The 20732-nt window shown below is 44.1% G+C and overlaps 1 protein-coding gene across 1 annotated transcript in view; it reads right to left on the bottom strand.

Annotated features, from left to right (window-relative positions):
* Positions 1-20109, bottom strand: part of SACS (sacsin molecular chaperone) — a 67409-nt gene extending 47300 nt beyond the window's left edge. Inside the window, exons 1-2 of the mRNA XM_083169915.1 lie at positions 19741-20109; positions 12071-12483 (exon numbers count right to left, since the gene is read on the bottom strand). Coding sequence (XP_083026041.1) covers positions 12071-12081 — 11 coding nt within the window. The 5' untranslated portion in view covers positions 12082-12483; positions 19741-20109. The remainder of the gene's footprint in view (positions 1-12070; positions 12484-19740) is intronic.
* Positions 20110-20732: the final 623 nt, after the last annotated feature.

The raw sequence follows: 20732 nt of genomic DNA, 5'->3' as shown, positions 1-20732 counted from the left end.
TAGAAGGGAAATACAAAGTATTTATAGGAAGTCTTTTTATCTTGTGTATATATTTACAGAATGAAATCAGTCTGCGGAGGGAACCTAATTTCTCACTATGGGGTATATTTATTATTACTTGGCGACAAGGAGGATTGAATAAAAAAGAAACAGGAGTGTACAGTACCAGCGCTGGCTGGTGAACTAGCTAAAAAAATGAAATGCAGTAGGAATAGTTTCTTCTAAAGTAAACAAATTTAATATATAATCATGGAATTCCATATTAAAATTACACGTGTACAAATGAACATATATATATAAAGAAATTTGATAAGTACAAAAATGCGTATTATCTGGACTAGGACATCTCCAATACCGTAATGCTGCAAGGTATTACCAGGTAGCCGGCATAGGCCCAATGTGGTAAAGTGGATCATGGTTTCCCAGCAAACTCACATATTAGTGTTCACTGTAGGATTTTTTTTAGGGCAGGGTGCTGACCACCGGGCAGGGCACTTTTTTCAATCGGGAGGGCACATTTTTTATTAGAAATTTGCATAAGAAACAAAAAAACATATAAAAAATGTCACAATGCACTAGGATTAAGCCCATTACACATTGTCATACTCTGCTATGTCCATTACATATTCTGTCGTAATGACAATTACACATTATGGCACACAATGTAGTGCCTCTTACACATTATACCACACACCGTAATACCCATTACACATGATGGCATACACTGTAATACCCATTACACATGATGGCACACACCAAAAGTTCTCAGCGTCATATCAGCGTGGTTCAGGGCAGCGTAATAGCACACAGTACCACACACAAAAAGGACAGGGTGCATTTTGAGGTTTTAAAAATGGCCAGGGTGCGGCACCCTGCAAAAGAAGGGAACACTATATATACGGGGGTAGGGTAAACCTGGGTGACTGTGCAAGTCTGTCACTTCCTCAGAAAGCTTTCGGATATTGATGGAAAGAGTCTTTTATGTGAATGCAACATCCATGTTGACAAGTTCTAGATCGTTCAGAACGCTCAGCATTGCTCAGCACACAGCGCTGCATTGCGATGTGCCACTGAGCAAACTGTCAGGGCTAATGTTCTCCACTAGGAACACTGGCCCTGACCCCGGCGATTAACTGATCGCATCAGTACTCTGTTACAGTTCTGATATGAATTTATACACATCATCTCTCTCTGCACCCCCCCCCCCCCCCCCTCCCACCACCTCTGCCTGTCACACTGCACAATCACACAATCAGGGGTACAAAGCTTGCCAATAAAACCTGCAGCGTTAATGGAGATATAAATCTTGGCTTCAGTTGGAATTTAAGTGGATGTATAGATTACATAGCATGGCTCCAGATGGTCTTAATGAGGATTTCAATATATCAAGTTTCTTTACATTACTAGCCCTACTTACTATTATTTAATGTGTGGTTTATTTACAATAAATTCTTGTAATTTAAATTCCACTTTTAATAAATAGATGCTGCTTTACCTACTAGCAGCGTACGATAAGGGAGGTTGGCTATGGTAATGTTTACTGTATGTTCTTTAATGTAGTAACCAACCCCTACAGTATATCTATTGATTGTTTACTTTATACGTCTCTCTATTACTAATGTCTTTATGTAGGAGTGACATAATTTTTTTACATTCATATTTATTATTTACAATGTTCTACTCAATTTACTAAAAGTATTTTATCACATGTATTTTATGAATATCCGTGTTCTAGCAGTTACAGTGGTTCCCAGGACAACTCTTATTATTAGGGATTCCGCCAACCATTTACACTGATATTTCAGATAGAGTGAAACATATACTAAGTCTTGGAGAGTGACAAAGTATCGTCCGTTTAACTCCTTACTGCCATGTTACAGGGTGTGTTTGAAAAGTGACAGGAGTTTATTGTAGTTTATCTCTCTCCACTTTATCATTCTCCAAAACTTATCACATATGCACAGGTGCATTCAGCCTTAGTAATTGCTCACAATTGTGCCAGTGGTTGCTAGGACACAGTCAACCCCATCCGTGTCAGTCTCCGGTAGCTTGTAGCTCAGTTTCGATCTTACGGTGCGATGAAGATTGTTGAATGATTGCCTGGTCAACAGCTTCTCGTGTTGCCAGCTACCCACAATTGCTTACACTGGTATTTTATTTGGATTGTTGTTGTCGTTGTTGTGTAAGATTCTATTTTTAGAACCGAAAGTCAAAAATTTACTGTACCCATCTCAAATCCTTCCTCTTCTCCATTATAATACAGTCTGAAGAAAGTAATCAATACATTATAAGCAGGGTCAGATCACACATTAGGCACCAATGTTCCTGCATATGTCCAAAGTGGCTCCTTCACCTGCCCTCTGTTGCCTATATGGTTAAATCTTGGTGGTCTGGGACTACCATAGCCATTGCTCTGCTTCCCAGATGCTGGGACCTCCACCTCTCATTTGGTTTTCAATAAAGTGAACCCCAATGGAGATATACTTGAGATAAAGGAGATAATCCTGGTTTACTCACAAGGCTGCGATGTGTGGCATAATACATGTGTGCCATAATACATGATGGGCATTACTGTGTGTGCCGCTGCCCGGAACGCATTGCCTGGACACCGCTGCAGCTCCCCGGGGGATTTTACGCATGCGATTTATTGCATGTAAAAATGGCATAATACATGATGGACATTACTGTGTGTGGTATAATGTGTTACGGGCATTACGATGTTATTAGTACTTCTATATGCCCAGACCCCTTCCCCATGAAGTCACGCTCCTACTCTCCCTACTTTAACTGTGGTGGTGGGGTGGTCACCAATTCCCTTTCTGACACAAATGGCTGGTGTAATTTGGAATAGGAGTACTATTGTGTGGCCATGCCCCTTCCTTGTGAGACCACATGTCTTTCTTTCGGTGTGCGCTGTCCCTTTGTAAAATTTGGGAGGGTGCAAATTTATAGTTTGCAGGAGGGCGCCGAACACCCTAGAACTGGCCCTGATTACTGAAGTGCTATAAGGTGAGAGAGTTTGTGTAATGGGACAACTTAGTAGACAACTTCCCTGTCTAAGGTTATGTACTGCTGGCCATGTGTCTGTATTGTACAGTTATTATTTCCCCCCTACAGGGCTGGTAATCTGCCAGCAGAGAGAAGGGAGAATAAAGGCATTTTCCAGTGCCCAGTAAAACCGTTACGCTCACAGCGTGTTGTGGTTATACGTGGAAATAGATAGTAGGTGAAGTCACTGTGGGTCACATGACTCATGTGTGTGCTGGGTTTGTACATTCATCACTGTATGTGCATGAAGGAGTCAGTTACTACAAGTGAAACCCCAGGGAGCCAGATGGCGCACTGCTGGCTCGCATATAGACTCTCCTTCATCTATGAAGTGCTCTGTTCAGTCTCAGCCTCCTCGAGGGAGTCTTGCTTATATCAGGGTAGCAGAATCGCCTCAGCATCAGACTCTCACAGCCAAGTGACATCAGTACCGTGCTGCTTGCTACAATGGGAAAACTACATTTATTTTGAAAGTAGAAAATGACTCGACACCCAGAAAGCAAGAAAGTACACCCACATGCACCCCACACTGTTTCCTACAGTGCTCTAAGTTATACAGAGTTTAGGTTTTGATATTTTGTAACATTTTACTAAAGGGACAGTCTGGTTTCAAACGAAACACTAATGGTGCCCACACACTGCGATTATAGCGTGTGATATGATCATTTTAGATTCAAACGCATCTAGTTCAAATCGCACTTTTCCCTTGCGCTGTGTGCTCCCGCGTAGTCAATATCGCAAGGCAAAATAGTATGTGCATGCAGGTGTTTTTGTACTACATCCTATTGTAGTGTAGTCCAAACCTCATGTAGTTCAAACCACACAGTGGCCCTTATTCTTGTTCACTCGCAAAGGCAAATTCCTTCTCAAATTGACAAAGCCATGTGCACTGCAGGTGGGGCAGATGTAACATGTGCAAAGAGAGTTAGGTTTGTGTGGGTTATTTTGTCTCTGTGCAGGGAAAATACTGGCCCCCAGTATAAATACACACCTATGTGCAGCAGTGGGGTCTGGTCTGCAGGGTCTATTCGGCGGGTGCGAGCAGCGGTGGCTGGGAGCCTGTAGCGTTGTTTGCCAGTCAGTGGGCGGGGGAGATGCCAGGGGGCTCTCAAGGTCAAACTGGTCCAACTTGTCCTTAGGACAAGTTGGACTAGTGTATGGGGACCATAGAAATCATTCAATGGTAAGTAAATATCAAATGATTTAATCTCTGTGCGACCGCATGTACATCGGTTCACATCCCTGCACAGGGATTTGTGCAGCAGGGGAGGGGGGGTCCTGATTCGGGCCCTTTATCTCCCTCCAGTTTATCTGTTGCAAAGCCTTGCCAATAGAGGGTACACACGGTGAGATATGCACTATTTTTCTATTCGACTTTGCTTATAGAAGCAAGATCGAATATAAAATCGAATGGGCATCGAATGGTTTTTCTACATTCGATGCAGATTTGATCCCAATGCACAATCCCGTGTAGTGTAACTTGAACAGAAAAGACTATATACAGATCTGTACTACATAGTCAAATCGAATGCATTTTGAGTACCATCCGATTTAATCCCGATTCGAACCTAATCGAAACGGGATCGTATCGCAAGCAAAATCGCACCGTGTGTACCCACTATAACTGTCCCCCTGAGTGTTCTCTCTGGTCCAACAATTATTTGGCAGCTAGGCTCTCGATGCTGGGGTTTCTTCTGTTGTAACTGTACAAGAGCCTGCTGTCTAGAACAGTTATAGCTATTACCACATACTGGGTCTCCTACTAGGCAGCAGAGAAAGCTTCCCATCTACATAATGTTTGATCATGTGAACTGGGGCTATGGTTTAATAGTATCTGGGATTATTGTCAAATAGTAATTTTAACCAAAAACTACATTACTCACATTCTGTTACATTCAGCCGTCATCACATTGCCCCAGGTATATATAGGATATGCTATTACAGTAAATCCACTGCTTAAGGTAGAGTACAAAGACAACTCACCTCCCTATCTGTTGGAGCGCCCTTCAATATGTACAGTAGCCCCGGGCTTGCTTAGACACGCAGGGTCATAGAGAGTGTACTGTAATGGGGCCTACACACGCGTAGTGATGAGCAATCTGAGCGATGCTAGATTGTTCAGATCGCACAACACACAGCGCTGCACAGCAATGTGCAACGGAGTGATCTGTCTGGGGTGACACTGGCCCTGACCCCGGTGACCCCGGCAATTAACTAGATTTATCTAATGTGCTGGATATTAATCGCTGGGGCAATGTAGGGGCATTATTGAGGTTCTTAACTCAACCCACCGCCGCCCCACATGGACCCCCGCCACCCTGCACAGACCCCGGGCCAACCCCCCCCTTACCTTTGTCCAGACAGCACAGTGCTATGCTGCCCGAACCAGTGACCTACTCACTAGCCCCTACATCCCCTTCCGGGTGCAGGGAGGAGGCGGAGCCTGCAGTAGCAGCAGGATCATTAGCTGGCCGGGTAAGGGAGGGAAGGGGAAATGCTGGGACCTGCTGCACATCGCAGCACTCATCGCAAAGGGCAGCTCTTAACACAAGAGCTGTCTTTTGCAATAATTATCGCAGCGATGTGCGGTGAAGTGGGGCCCCAGATGTTACCGCATCCCTAGTGAGATCTCTTAGAAAATACCCCTTAATCCATGCATGTCCAAACTCAAGGTCAGAGAGAATAAAGGGAAAAAGGTTCCAGACTACTATAGGTGCAAAGGGAACTTCTGTTATCACTGGACTTCACTGTTCTAGATAATAAGGAAGGGTGTAATCAGCACAGACAACACTACAACAATAATCATCTATGCCAAGCTCATTTTACAGAATAATAAGAGGTAATTCATAAAATAGACTGGGAAGATTTACTGGCTACAGTTTATAATTTTAATTAATTGCAGTAGTGCAGGCAGTCATATCTTTCTTCTCTATATTATAACTGTCTAATGAAATTCATACAAGATTTTGCCTGTGCTGTTCCTTACCTTTGGAATTCTCTCCCTCTCCCTACTAAACCTCTACAAAGCTTCCAAAGGGTTCCCAAGACCCACTTCTTCAACAAACCCAAATAACTCTTATCCTAAAACCCTCTGTACCACGCTCAACGTCTACACCCTCTATGTCACCATGTATCTGCCCAGTCTAGAATATCTGGCCATACCGCCATTTTCCAGGGAAAACACTGTACCATTCCATTTCTTATGCAGATATAGCAGCAATCACACACACTGAATATAGAAATGCCACATAGTTTAATCAGCAAAAGCTGCTTGTGCGTCCTATTAGCTCTAAGCAAATAAGAGCTCATGTGTTATTTATTACGTGACTTGAATCGCATGGAGGACAGATGTACAGTATGTGGACACATCTGTACAAACAGTAATACCAAACCTGTGCAATACATTATCAACGGAAGTAGGTAATTGGCTTGGGGTGTACTGGAGGAGTGAAATCCAACCAACCAAAATTTACCATAGCAGTTTGTGATTTAAAAGAACGAGGTCTTAATGGAAGGGCCTTGTGCTTAAACCCGTTACATTTTTAAATTAATGACTGTAATCTTTACGCACCAAATCTTTTCTGGCAGAACTTGTTCCATGATAAATACAATAGACCAGCTTTCATACTCATTCCCTTTCATCATGTTACTTATTTTCATTAAGGATCAGAGAAGATTATGCATTGAAAAAAATGGATAATGTATTAAAAAAATAATTGAGTAATTGGTTTTAAACAGACAAAATTAGCTCACTCGTTACATAACACAGACATCAAAGAGGGGATGTAATTCCTGTCTGTATTAATGAAAATATATGTGTTCTGTTGTGGCTGAGTCATGCTAGATAAATGGTTTAAATCACAAATGAACAGTGGATATATGACCCCCGCAAGATCTCTATCTGCTGCCCAGGAGGCAGTGGCATAACTACAAAATTTGCCCCCATGAATATTTAGGCAGCGTCCTCCTCCCCAGTAAAGCTAAGACCTCCCAACCCTGTCTCGCCCCTCCACCTGCCGCCGCATCTGTGGTTGGGACCTGCAGATCTACGGTCCCTGCCCTCTTCCTGCTGCCAATGAAAAATACCCCATACAGAATGGCTGCCCCTGGTCCCGGCAGCGGTTCAGTGATAGCCTCCGCAGACCCCCAGCGCCCACACTTACTCAGCACCTCTCCACCACTGCGGGGCTATTGATACACCACTTCCAGGAGGTGGGAAAGGAATTCCAGAACTGAAATACTGTATCACTAGGACCAGAGTGTGTGTGTGTGTACTGTGTGTATTAAGTGCCCCAAGGGTGCTACACCCTTAGTTGTCACTTGGCTGTGATGTCATAACTTAGCGCCACACTAGCAAGACAGTCAGTATGTTAGGCACCCACTACACCATTGCGTATAGGTTCATCTAGTGCAGGCATGGGCAACAGTTGTTGTGACTACACATCCCAGCATGCACTGCCACAGTTTTTGCATTCCCTAAATGCCAAACTGTGGCAAGGCATGCTGGGACTTGCATCTACTGTCAGCCTAAATGCGGCAATAGTATTTCCGTGGCAGATTTATTAAGCTTGGTGAAGTGATAACATGGCCGGTTATAATGCAGCAGCCAATCAGCTCCTGGACCAGATGCACTAAGTTTTAAAAGTGATAAAATGGAGATCGATAAACAGCCAGCCAATCAGCTTCTACCTGCCATGTCACAGACTGTGTTTGAAAAATGTCAGACAGGAGCTGATTGGTTGGTTGTTTATCACTCTCCATTTTATCACTTTTGAAGCTTAGTGCATCTGGCCCAAAATCTGTTAAATTACAGGGTTTAAAGAGGACATTGCGGGGCAGATTCCGTGACTTCCTTCCCCCCACACACACAATAAAATAGGAGAATATGCTGCAGGAGGCATATATTGACTAAAGGGTGGGGGAGGGGGTGTTACTGGGAAGGGGCCTGAGGTGAAGGTGTGGACTCACCACTGCTGTGTAGTCATCACCCCTCCAGCACGTTAAAAGCTAAAGGTACAGACCAAACCTTCCAAAGAGAACAAGTGGGGGAGTTTCACATAGAAACCCATCAGCCCCTATCCAGTATATTCTATAAAACTATACTGCAGACAGCATGAGATTGGTTGCCCTGGGCTCTGGACACATGTCCTCTTTGGGAGATATGATCCATCTCCCTCTGACTCACTCACACTTCACATTGTAAAACGGCCACCAGAATGATTCCAATGTAAGCTGGCCTTATTGTGCACCCTGCAGCATCTCACATTGGGCCAGATACACTAAGCTTCACAAAATGATAAAATGGAGAGGGATAAACAACCAGCCAATCAGTTCCTACCTGCCATTTCACAGACTGTGTTTGACAAATGAGAAGTAGGAGCTGATTGGCTGGTTGTTTATCACTCTCCACTTTATCACTTTTGAAGCTTAGTTCACCTGGCACATGATGTACGTATGACTGCACTGTAATCGTCTGGATATAACCACATTCCTATTAATATCTAATATTGGCATCTGGTCTTCATTCTCACACAAGTTAACCGCTGCTAGAGGGGAATGTTCATATAATGCATAGAGCACACGTGTAATATAATGTACATACATCTGAGCTGGAGTCTAACATTGCAGAGACCTCTGGAGAAGCTCAGGAGGATCTGACGCTGCAGTTACTCAGCTTCTATATTTAGGTTCAGGTCATATTAAGTATAAGAATAGACAAGTCATTTTCAGATAGAGCACAGTGTAAATGAGGCTCTATAAACAAACAGGAGCGTGTGCCAGCCAGCGCGGGATTGTGTGGCGCATCCACAGTACAAACACTGGGGCAGACGTATTAAGCCTTAACAAGAGATAAATGCAAGGATGATAAAGAGAGATAAAAATCCAGCCAATCATCTGCTAACTGTCATGTTACAGGCTGTGTTTGAAAAAAGTCAGTAAGGAGCTGATTGGCTGGACGTTTATCTCTCTTTATCACCCTTGCATTTATCTCTTGTTAAGGCTTCATACATCTGCCCCACTTTTACAGTTGTGAAATACTAAAAACTGTTAGGAGTACAACATCCATGGCCACTGCATGGGGACATTCTGGGCTGCTTCTGAGGCACCAATGAGAAAACAGTGTTGGGTTATTTGTGACAGTGAAACACTTTGATCCTGATGCAGAGGACGATGCTGCACCTTTGTACACAGCTACTGGGAGCAGCAAAGCCCCAAGTGAGTGTCTGTGGGGTAGATGTAGTGAGGGAGTAGTGAGCCAGAGGAGAAGTGGCCCATGGCAACCAATCAGGGCGGAAGTAACTCCTATAATTTGCATAATTAAAATTATACAGAACAGCTGATTGGTTGGGCCACTTCTCCTCTGGCTCACTTCTCCATACATCTACCCCTCAGTACAAACTTAGACAGCAACAATATTTGCATATCTTCGCACAGCTGCTGCATACACATTCTTGGCTTTGATTGCCTGACCCAGCATCCTCAGAAGCATAGGCACTTCTGAGGAGGTCCCCCAAATCAGCTTTATCCCAGACACAAAGAACTGTACAGCTGTCCTAGTGGATTGAGAGGAGTGCTATGCTACAGTCTTTTGCCCTGTGTGGAGCTTAAGTGATTTCTTGCAACAGTCCAAGTACTTCCTTCCGACATATAAGTGAAATAAATAACATTACAAAAAAGAGGAGTCAAACATGGATTTGATAATTTGTTCCTAATGGTCTAAAAATGTGAATCGTAAATAATATATATATACATGTAACTCAATGACCTCATCTTACTCCTGGGGCTCATTGGAACATATGCTTACAACAAATGCTACTCAAGCTGTTTCCTATTTGTATTGTTCCATCAGGGTGACGGAGAGTAAAAGGGCACACACCAGGCTGCCTGTGGGGGTGAGGATATGCAAGGTTTCTTTTTCAGAAATGTGCAACATTTAAAAAGCAGAAGACAACAGAGATTTAGGCCCTTATTCTGATCTGTGCGGCCAGAGCCGATTATGCGGCCAGGACCGTGCGTGCGAAACCCCGCCTTCCATACGGATCGCCAACTCCGTCCGTATGCGGTAAGAAGCTGGCCGAACGGACCGCACATGTATTTTTCACGGAATACGCCTCCTCCATCTAAGGGAACCTCCCCCATCATTCGATGGTCGCAGACCATCGAATGCAGGACCGAGTGCTCCACCAGCACCCGCAACCTCAGACCACACAGACATTTTTCCGTGAAAAAGCAGGGATCTGGGCGGGCAGCTGACATCCGGCGATGTCATATGTCCGCCCCCTACACGTGCGTCACGGCCACATTACCATACGTACGCCCAGCGTTTGCATGGGAACGCCCATGAAACGCGGGGCGTATGCATATGGTAATGAGCCCAAATAGCCCTTCACGCCCCTCTCCACCCCCTGTTCGGAGTGTTCACATATCATGCGGGATTTGGCCGTACGCCCCGCTCGCACATGCGCAGAGACGCCTCTGCACATGCGCAGACACAAAACATCGGCGGGCCGAACGCACGCGGATATATACGCACCGATCAGAATAAGGGCCTTAATAACATCATTTAAAGATCTCACGCTGAAAATCTGCTGGGGATTAAAGGGCATATACTGCCATTACAATATCTATTTGTAAGCTGTGATTTTCCTTTCGCTACTGTCTCATCAGTATCACAGTGTCATCCACCCAGTGTATGTGTATAGCAGCAATAGCAACGCATCATTAACTATTATACACAGGTTTAAGCTTGCTTATATTAGGGATGGCCATCGACACATCCCCCATCGATGGTTGCCATTGATGGCTTTTAAGGCAGGAACCATTGATGGCTATAAAACCATTCTGTCACCACCGCTTAGCCGTGCATGCGCAGAGGAACGGGGCAGGCCGCTCATCGGGAGGTGCGCGCATGAGCAGTAGAAACTTTATCTAGCTATCGCTCTAGGTAGTTTTCTTCTGCGCATGCGCGCACCTCAACCCTGCAACATCCCGGAGCGGCAGAGTGGGTCTCTCCAACATGGTGAAGAAAGGAGGAACCACGCCCTGTCCTTAATTAGGACCAGCTAAGACAGTGGTTCTCAACCTCAGTCCTCAAGGACCCCCAACAGTGCACGTTTTCCATGTCTCCACACACATTTTAAAATGTGTCAGTGACTAATGAGTGCACCTGTTCAACAGCCAGGTGACCTGGAAAACATGCACTGTTGGGGTCCTTGAGGACCGAAGTTGAGAACCACTGAGCTAAGATATAAAAACCAGGCCAGATGAGTTAGTAGTGGGTAATCTGTGGGATAGGCTGCTCCTTTAGTCGGGAATGTCCCGACAGTAGGAATGTCGGACATTTTTAGTTTGATCCGACAGTAAATTGACGGTCAGTATTCAATGTACCGACTGTCGAGTGTGGGAAAGTCCGCAAATTGTTGGAAATGGCTGCGGATTGTCGGAAACGGTCATGAATTCGACAATTTGTGACTGTTTCCAACAAAACAGATCAGACTTGATGTCGGATCTGACAGCCTTCAATGCGGTCATTAACAACAGCATTGAATAGGTGAGTGATGATATTTCCCCTGTTGGGAAATAAAGGCACAGACTGAATACCCAACTGCTGTGAATACTCCGCCTGTTTGCACCGCTGCCTTCAATTAAGCTGAACTGTTAGATTTGAACTGTTGCTGGTACCATTGTAAGATGCGATTACAGCGGCTATGGCTGTCAGCTGGAAATAAAGCTTACTTGTGTGCAATACCTCTGCCTCCCATTGGTCGTCTGGAACTTACCCACTACACCCGGGTTTAAGGTGCGATCTGAAAGGGGGATAAAATCTGACCCCCCCCCCCATCCAATGTTTATTATTAAATAAGTTGAGTATTCTGTAATCATTCTTTCCAAGACAAATAATAAAAAATAAAACCATAAAATAAGGTTAATTCAATCAGATGAATAAAAAGATGCAAAATTGGAACAAAATAAGCATTCAGACCCACCCAGCCACATACACAGATATAGAGTACACACTTACTTTATATCCATGGACTTGTTCTGTCTGTCACGATCCCACTTGTTTCTCTGCACTGTGTAACACTGCCCTGACCTGACGGATATCGCGTGCTACCTAACCGCATACATATTGTCTTAGATTACTAGCCTGCTCCTCAACCTTATGGATCCATGTGATTATAGTGTGGGCTTGTTTGTCTCTCCCAATAACACGTCCTTAAAATAAAAGAAGCTCAAACAACTAGCGTCCAGCTCTTCTGAGAGTTCACATTTCCATCTCCCAACTCGGACCCTTTCCTTCCAGTACAGGATATTATTCTGGGTGTTGCTTGTTTCTCTGCTCTTTCAGTGAATGCAGCCAATTCATATAGAGAAATTCCTCTACTCGATGGTCAATGCTGCTCTATATGGACCAGGACTGCAGTGACCTCACATCTGGAATGAGAGAAGAAGATATACCAGGATTATTAGTCAGCAAAAGCAAAATCGTGTATGAGGTGTACGGTGATAACGTCATGTCCCGGAAACCAGTTTGGGGCTGGTGCGTTGCCTTTATAATGGCAGGACAGATGTTCAAGATCAGCTGTGATCCGGCTTTCACCACAAGCAGCAGACCCAAACCTGTATCCGTGATATGACATCATCATTGTGCGCCTCCAGAAGTTGGCTTTCATCTGCTTGTGCGCCCTTTAGGTGTAGAAATCTGATCATACTATGCAGATTAATGTTTGGTCATGTGTCCGCCAGCCCCGCCATCTTACGCCTGATGGTGGAACAGTAGGACTGATATGATAAGGAGCTGATTGGCCGGTGATAAAGTACCAGACACTGCATCACTTCTCCTCCCTTATCACTGCTTCATACATCTACCCCTCAGTCTCTGGGGAATAGACACTATGCACATGCACATAGTACCTATTTGCCAAGGGGACAAGGGGTCTCCCATCAGTAACCATTACTTTTTTTGAATAAAAAATATTGATTCCATTATTAAATATGCTGGAGAATTTATTTTCCTTAATCCTTCTTAAAAAAAGACATTTCAAATGTAACTGAGGATTAGCTATAGTTATAGGGTAAGCGACACCTTCTACTTGCATAATATTATCGAATAAAGCTTAAGAGGATTTGCTAGACTCCGCAGTGGAATAAAACTCATGGCCCTGCAGCTGTTGAGGAACTACACATCCCAGCATGCCCTGCCACAGATTTTATATAAAGGATTGCTAAAACTTTGTCAGGGCATGCTGGGACATGTAGTTCCACAACAGCTGGAGGGACATGAGTTTGACACCACTGTGTGACAAGCTGGTAATTAGTAATACCTATGTAAAGGGGATGTGGTATAGGGTTCCGACAGTCATTATCCCGACGTTGGGATCCCGACTGGCCCGACTCAGACAGCGTGGCAAGCGCAACAAAGCCCCTTGCAGGCTCAATGCGGGCATGGTGGCTCGCTACGCTCACCAGCTATTCTATTCTCCCTCTATGGGGGTCGTGGACCCCCACGAGGGAGAATAGCCGGTGGCCGTCCGTCGGGCAACTGTCTGTCAGTGTTTTATGTCGGGTAAATGACTGTCGGGATCCCGTCCGGCACCCTGTAATGGATGGGTCTTCTGTATGAATGCAAAACAGGTTACTCTGTAAAGGATCCATGCAGACTATGGCTTAAGCTGCCATGAGCTGTGCAGTAATAAGTACGGAATGTCTGTATAATTCACCAAGGAGGGATATACAATATTTGGAACAGATGGAAATATCTTTGCTCTGGATACTACACATTATAAAGCATTTTCTTACAGTAGAGATGGACGAAGCTGCATATGATATATCACCGCCATCAGCTCATCTTTCTGTAAGATATTATTAGGCCAGTCCAAGGTCACGGTGATGTTCTCCTGTGCTAAGACAGCCCCACTAGTAAACCTAAGCAGCGTGGCACAAAACCACAGCCACCACTAATTACTGCTAAACATTCATTATTGCTAATGATGCCACTTGCTTTTAGAAACAAAATAAAAAAATATCCTAATATGTCTTATTCAGATAATGCAATAGAAATCAGTGGCCGACTGAAATGGACTTACTATGGCTAACACAAATCATCTCTGGTTTCAGGCTCGTGGTCACCGTTGTGTGAGCACCTATTGTATTCTATTATCTTCCTTTTACAATACCTGTGTGTTGTTGTTGTTGTTATTATTATCATCCTTTACTTATATGGCGCCACAAGGGATCTGCAGCGCCCAATTACAGAATACATGAATTAATAAGCACAACACATTGACTTAAGGTGGCCATACATCTACAGATCGATTGTCAGATTGGGCTGGTTGGAACAAAAACCTGGTAATGGATGAGTGACAGATTTTGGCAGTTTTCCAGCATTTCAAAGCAAATGGTCAACTGTCATTTACTCTCATCCATTACCAGGGTTTTGTTCCAACCAGCCCAATCTGACAATCGATCTGTAGATGTAGCTTTATAGCTCTATAGTAGACGGGCAAGTACAGGGTACATCAATATATCTGCATCAGAGCAGAGGACACTGGAATAAGTATCAGCGTGACAGAAAACTGTAGGATTTGATTTAAGTAAGAGAAGGAATAGCACATGAGAGAAGATGGCCCTGCTCGTGAGAGCTTACATTCTAAGGGGGAGGGGCAGACAGACAGGGGTGACACAGACAGGTAGATAGTATGCATGGAACAGAGAGGTAATGTAAGATTTGGCTGGGTTTGGTGAAGAAGTGGGTCTTGAGAGCTCGTTTGAAGTTATGTAGAGGTGGAGAGTCTGAGGGAGAGAGGTAGAGAATTCCAGAGAAAGGAAGCTGCATGTGAAAAGTATTGGAGTTAGGAGTGGGAGGAAGTATTCTGTAGGCAGGAGAGGTGGCATGCATTAACAGAGTGAAGAGGACGGGCAGGAATATAGAAGTGGGTGAGAGCTTTGTACATGAGCATTGGATTGTGACAGGGAAGGCATGCCAGTGAAGGGAGATGTAGTGCCTTTGGTGAGGAAGATGAGCCTGGCTACCGCATTGAGGTTATATTGGAGCAGAGAGATGCATTTATCAGGGATTACACACATGATGAGAATACAGTAGTCCAGTCTGGAAATACCCAATGAGGGGACAATGGTCTTGGCAGAATCCTGGATGTTAACAACTGAATTTATTGTATTTTAGTGACAGAGGATTCTTTGTACTAAGCATCAGAGATATATAGGGAAGAGAGATAAAGTACTTACCAATCAGCTCCTGTCAGTTGCCAAACACAGCCTGTAACATGGCAGCTAGGAACCGATTTGCTGGTACTTTGGGGGAAATGCAATTGTGGATGCAGGGGTGAATTGCTATTCCACGTCTAGTCACTTTATCTCTCTCTAAGGATTAGTACATAGACTCCTAAGATTATTCTCTACTATAAGATCTCTCCCATAAAATGTCCTATCCCAGGGGAATTCCACGTCCCAGGGCTTAATATTTGCAAGGCACAAAACTCCAGGTTACCTAGCGGATGCGCTGCAGTTTGAGGTTTGTCACATTCTAGACAAAAGCGCAGATATATCAAACCAATCAGAGCCCAACATAGAGAAGGCATGGTAGCGTCACCCAAACATGATAGAGACTATGACACCCCTACAGATCCAGTAGGCATGTACCATGTGCAAAATTGTATCGTCTATTCAAAGGCCAGACCTCAATCCCACAGAGAATCAGCGGAATGGTTGAAACTTGCAGTCCCCAAACTATCCTCATTGAGTGAGTTCAGGGATTCAAATGTCCCCGGGTGTCCGCATAGCTCACATCTAAAGTGGCACAGGAGCTATTTAGTGCCATGGGCAGCATATTACAGATGCCCCCCCCCCCCCCCATACTTGCCTACTTTTGAAAAGGGGTTTCAGGGAGATTGTAGTTGGTAGTAGAATTTTGCACAGCACCCCACTGAGGGGGGGTGTCATGCTCCACCCAAAGGGCGTGTCTAGTTCCATATATGGAGAGTGTGTCAAAAGAGATTTTAAAAGAGGCACCTAGAAGTGTGGGTGTGTACTGCTACATGTGAGGGGAATCTTTTAAAATTACTTATATCCAAATGTAGATGAGCCCCAAAGCAGTCAGTAAGAGCTACTATACTTGGTAAAGTGCTGGGAAATGGTGCTGATGATTCAATGTAAATGTATCTATCACTCATTCCTTTTCCCCAAAAAAACTGTAACAGTGTAATGTGGGCTAGGTGACATAAGGGAGATTGCTAGACTAATGAGGGAGAGAGGGAGATTTCTGCTATTTCAGGGAGTCTCCTGCAGAATGCAGGAGGGTAGGCAACTATGCCCCCTCCCCTTGGAGAGAAATAAAGAGGACCAATCAGATATTAGTTATCAATTGTCAGGTGTAACAGATCTCTACGGGGCAGATGGGTGTGTTAAATATCTTTTATGACAGGGGGAGGATAGTTAATAGAAGGACCCATCTGTTTAATGTCCCGCAGAGAGGATACTAATACAATCTACAGACACCAATTATTGGAAATCATTATACAACTTCCCGGAGGAGCGAGTATTTTTTCTATAGATACGCTTTTTCATTCTGGTCATTTATTGGTCATTGCCACAGTTAATCAAATTAGCCAACATGAAGTTAAAACAGACAAGGCTGTCAAATCTGCAGTACTATTGCTTATATTTTACACTAAAAAGATGTAATTCAGATGTTCCTTCTAATGAATATTATCCGTGGCTCTTATAGACAACTTTAATTGTATGTCATGGCCATTATAACCAATAGTAGCCATTTATCAGTACAGAAGAAATGTAAATATTTTTTTAAACATATGAATTGACCGGGCATCAAAGGAAATGAAGATCTGACTGGAATATGGATGTGAACAGGTTTTAATTTGATGTTTGCCCATATATGACACATACAGTAGGTGGCAGGGTATAATTTGCACTATGCACGTGATGCACAAGTCTCTGGGTGACACTTGCTGGCAATTGGCAACACAGAGGATGGAGTCTGTGGTGATTCTTATTTTATTGTTATTTTCTGTCACCGACTTATTTTCTCAATATTTTATTTTGCAACTGTGATAGTTTGACAATGGGCAGCAAATTGTAGCCTGAGAGGTGCTTCTGGGGGGCGGTGGCGGCTGCTTTGGTGATCTTGAGTCATCTGGACTGGCCCCAAAATAACAATGACAGTGATGGTGATTGTGTGTGTGTGTGTGGGGGGGGGTGGATCAATAGGTCACCAGCATGTCGGGGTCGGCAGTCATTAGGTCAACACCATTAGGTCGACATGCATTTAGGTCAACATGAGTCTAGGTCGACATGCAGGAAGTTCGACATAAGTCTAGCTTGACATGGGTTAGGTCCACAGGGTCATTAGGTCGACATATGGTTTTTCACATTTTTTGTCCCAAATGTCGACATTTTTTGTCCTATGCTTCGGGCACGGTGCCTCGCTACACTCGGCACACTATTCTGTTATCCCACCACGCCCTAGTGGATGGTAGGGCATGAAATACCGCCTGTCGGCACATGTCTGCTCAAAATAAATATGAAAAACCCCATGTCAACCTTTTGACTGTCAACCTAGCCCATGTCGACCTAATGACCCTGTCGGCCTTAATGCATGTCGACCGTTTCTCGGGGGGCAGACGGCATACAATAATGTATAATAATGTGCCTTAGGGTGGCCTGACCCCTAAATTCGCCCCTGATAAGTGGGATGACCACAAAGGTATTGTACTGCAGGCAATATGAGCGTAGAGTGAGAGTAACACATTCCTGTGACTTATTGCTCATACTGTATGTGATGACTGATTGTAAATATGAATCACAAATGACTGCAGGTTATAGAAGGAATAAAATAAGACAATCCAGTTTCACTTATTTTTGTAAGTCCAATTCATTAAAAACCATGTTAGTTCTTCATTGCAAGGGTGAGTGGTAGAATTCCTTACCACTCGCATGTGATAGAATGTTCACCAGTAGAATATAAAAATGGATTGTACGCCATTGTAACACACAGATAAAATCAGCACATATAACTATCAGAGGACTTTACAGCAGTGGTTGATCTTGGACATGTATCCAATTGCCATTTTTGGGGGAGGAGGTTGTTTCAGGAAGGAACGTTTTTTTTCTGTGAGGCAAATAAGTTAGCTGGTAGTTTTTCTTATCCCGTTTTTTTGGATAAACACAATTAAAATCCATGCGGGCCCAACTCAATCGATGTGTCTCTTTTCCGACTTGTGTCTCTCTCTAAGAATAGCAACCTGTTGCGCTCAAGTAAGCCCCAACTCACCTGGCTGGGACTTGTAGTTCAACTGTGGCTGCAGGGTCATAGTTGCATTGTGTATTTTGGTTTTCATATCCCCATGCCTAAAAGCTCAGTGTGGGTTAAGACTCAATAAAAGACCAGAAATCAATACAACTGCACTCAGGATCCGTCCTATAAGCCACAGCGGCTGGGAGGACTGATGGACTGTTTATTTTAAGGTAGTGTGGTTTATCATAGAGCTGAGAAATAAAATATTTAATCCAGTTTATTGCCAGCAGCAGTTTACTCCAAAAAATTGTATGCCAGCCAGGAAGACCTAGGTGCCAGCTGTACATTAAATAAGGGGGATAGTACAGCTAATATCTAATGTACGCCAGAAAGTTACAGTGTGTATAGATTTCAGACTCGGCGGACTGCACAAATCAATGCTTAAGTCAATTACCCAGAAGGCACCCAAAATATCATACATGTCATTCATCCTGCCGTACATTTATTCAAAAGTTCTCAAACAAATATAATAAAAGGAATATTGCAGATAAAGCTCAACAGGACAATTATCATTTTATAAAATCCAAACTACTGCCCAGTACTGTAGTTACCACAATGGTTATGACTAAAACAAAGTGTGATTTCATTTAAATATGACAGGAAGCTGCACCAGTAAGTGCCAACACTCAGCCAACACCAGCATATGGTCTGTTCCTGTACACTACACAGTACCCAGAGCTTAGACTAATCACAGACAGAAGCAGCATTGGCACCATAGAAGACACACATATGGAAAGCATGCCACATACCCATCTGCCCCCTTGGAAACAAAACAGTTGCCCATTTATTCTAATATTAGACATCAGTCACTCCCGAGAACAATGGCATGATAAGCATTAACATAACACAGGCCAGCAGCGCCCACACTGATCATACTGTATAAATAGAAGTGCAACACCAGAACCATGTGTGATGAACACAGTTCTATCACATTGCTTAATTATAAATATGTATATGAATGCATAATGCTACCCAGCTGCCCAACAGCAGCAATCATATGACAGCCCCAGAAGGAAACCCTTTGGCTGTATGATCAGTGTCAGTTACTTAATACTCTCTTTCCAAGCTGTGGATGGGGATGCCTAATAATTAGACAGAGCTGAGAGCACCCATCTGAGCATGGTACAGAGCCAGCCACGAGTTGTGCTGCCGCATTGGGAAGTGATGTAAGGGGGAGTGAGGCAGGGCTGTACTGCGGATCTCCTGCGCTGTCTATAGTGACAGTAACGGGCCATGTAGCCCCAGACCAGGTCAGAACTCAGGCAATGGACAGCACTTCGATGGTGCCCGGATTTCCCCATCATTTACAAAGTAACATGTAACAAAGCTTAGATAGAAAGGGGAAGGAGCCGGATACTCACACGTTGCAGGCAGCAGGGTGACATTGCTGTGGCTTCCCAGGTGCAATGCACAATGACCGGTTGCTCCAGGGGTTCTGTATTCCCCAGCTCTACTGTACAGTCAGCAGCATTCCCACACACTGCTGCGAGGCTACTGCTGCACCAAGAACGTATCCAAACAAGTCCAATGCAGTGGCAGCAGCTATAGCTCCCCCTCCATGCATCCCCCTTAAAGTCACAGCTGGCATTTCTGCCCTGCCTGGGCAATGCTGGCTGCCTTTTGCTTTCTGCTCCCCTGGAAAACGGTCTTTAAATAGTATTTAGAGGGGAGTTTCCCGAGAGAGAGCCCATCACTGCTGCTTCACTGATACCGTTAGTTGTGCCCCGGGGAAAGTGTGGGCACTGAGCATGCGCAGTGAGTGACCGAAGGACATAGAGGCGGCCATGTTTAAGGGCACTGGGCATGTTTAGCTGAAAGAGAGCAGCAGTTCATGCGCATGCGCAGTTGCTTCAGTGCGGTTGGCTGTCTGATGTGGTGTAGGGCTTGCAGGGCAGGGGCACATTTGCTGTTTGTAAACTTATATGTAACAGATGCTGATAGAATTGGAGAAGGTAAAGTTGGTTGTTAAAAGAAATAGATACATCTTAAGGGACAAATGTGTAAAGACAGGGACTGTCTGTCACTGATCAGTAAGTGCAGTAGATGAGAAGATGACAATTTATAGAACAAGGGGCAAAAGTTTATCATTGATAAAATTAGAAAAAAGTAAATTGTGTTTATATCTCATCCTCAGTGCCAGTTATGTTGCAATGAACAATATTCACTTTTGTTTGTCCACATTTTGCATATTACATTGGTACATTAAATCATTTTTACATGGACCACGAAACCAGGGTACCCCTGCAAATCACCCAAGGCACCACGGTGCCACGGCACACAGTTTGGGAACCACTGGGTTAGGGGTTACATTGGTGACCGAGTTATGTTTGTGTTCGTTTTAGGCCATTTTTGC

The sequence above is a fragment of the Crinia signifera genome, chromosome 2 (genome assembly GCF_055691185.1).
Source record: "Crinia signifera chromosome 2, ASM5569118v1, whole genome shotgun sequence".
NCBI lineage: Eukaryota > Metazoa > Chordata > Amphibia > Anura > Myobatrachidae > Crinia > Crinia signifera.
The sequence above is the reverse complement of the archived record's forward strand: the minus strand, read 5'-3'. Positions and strand labels throughout refer to the sequence as shown.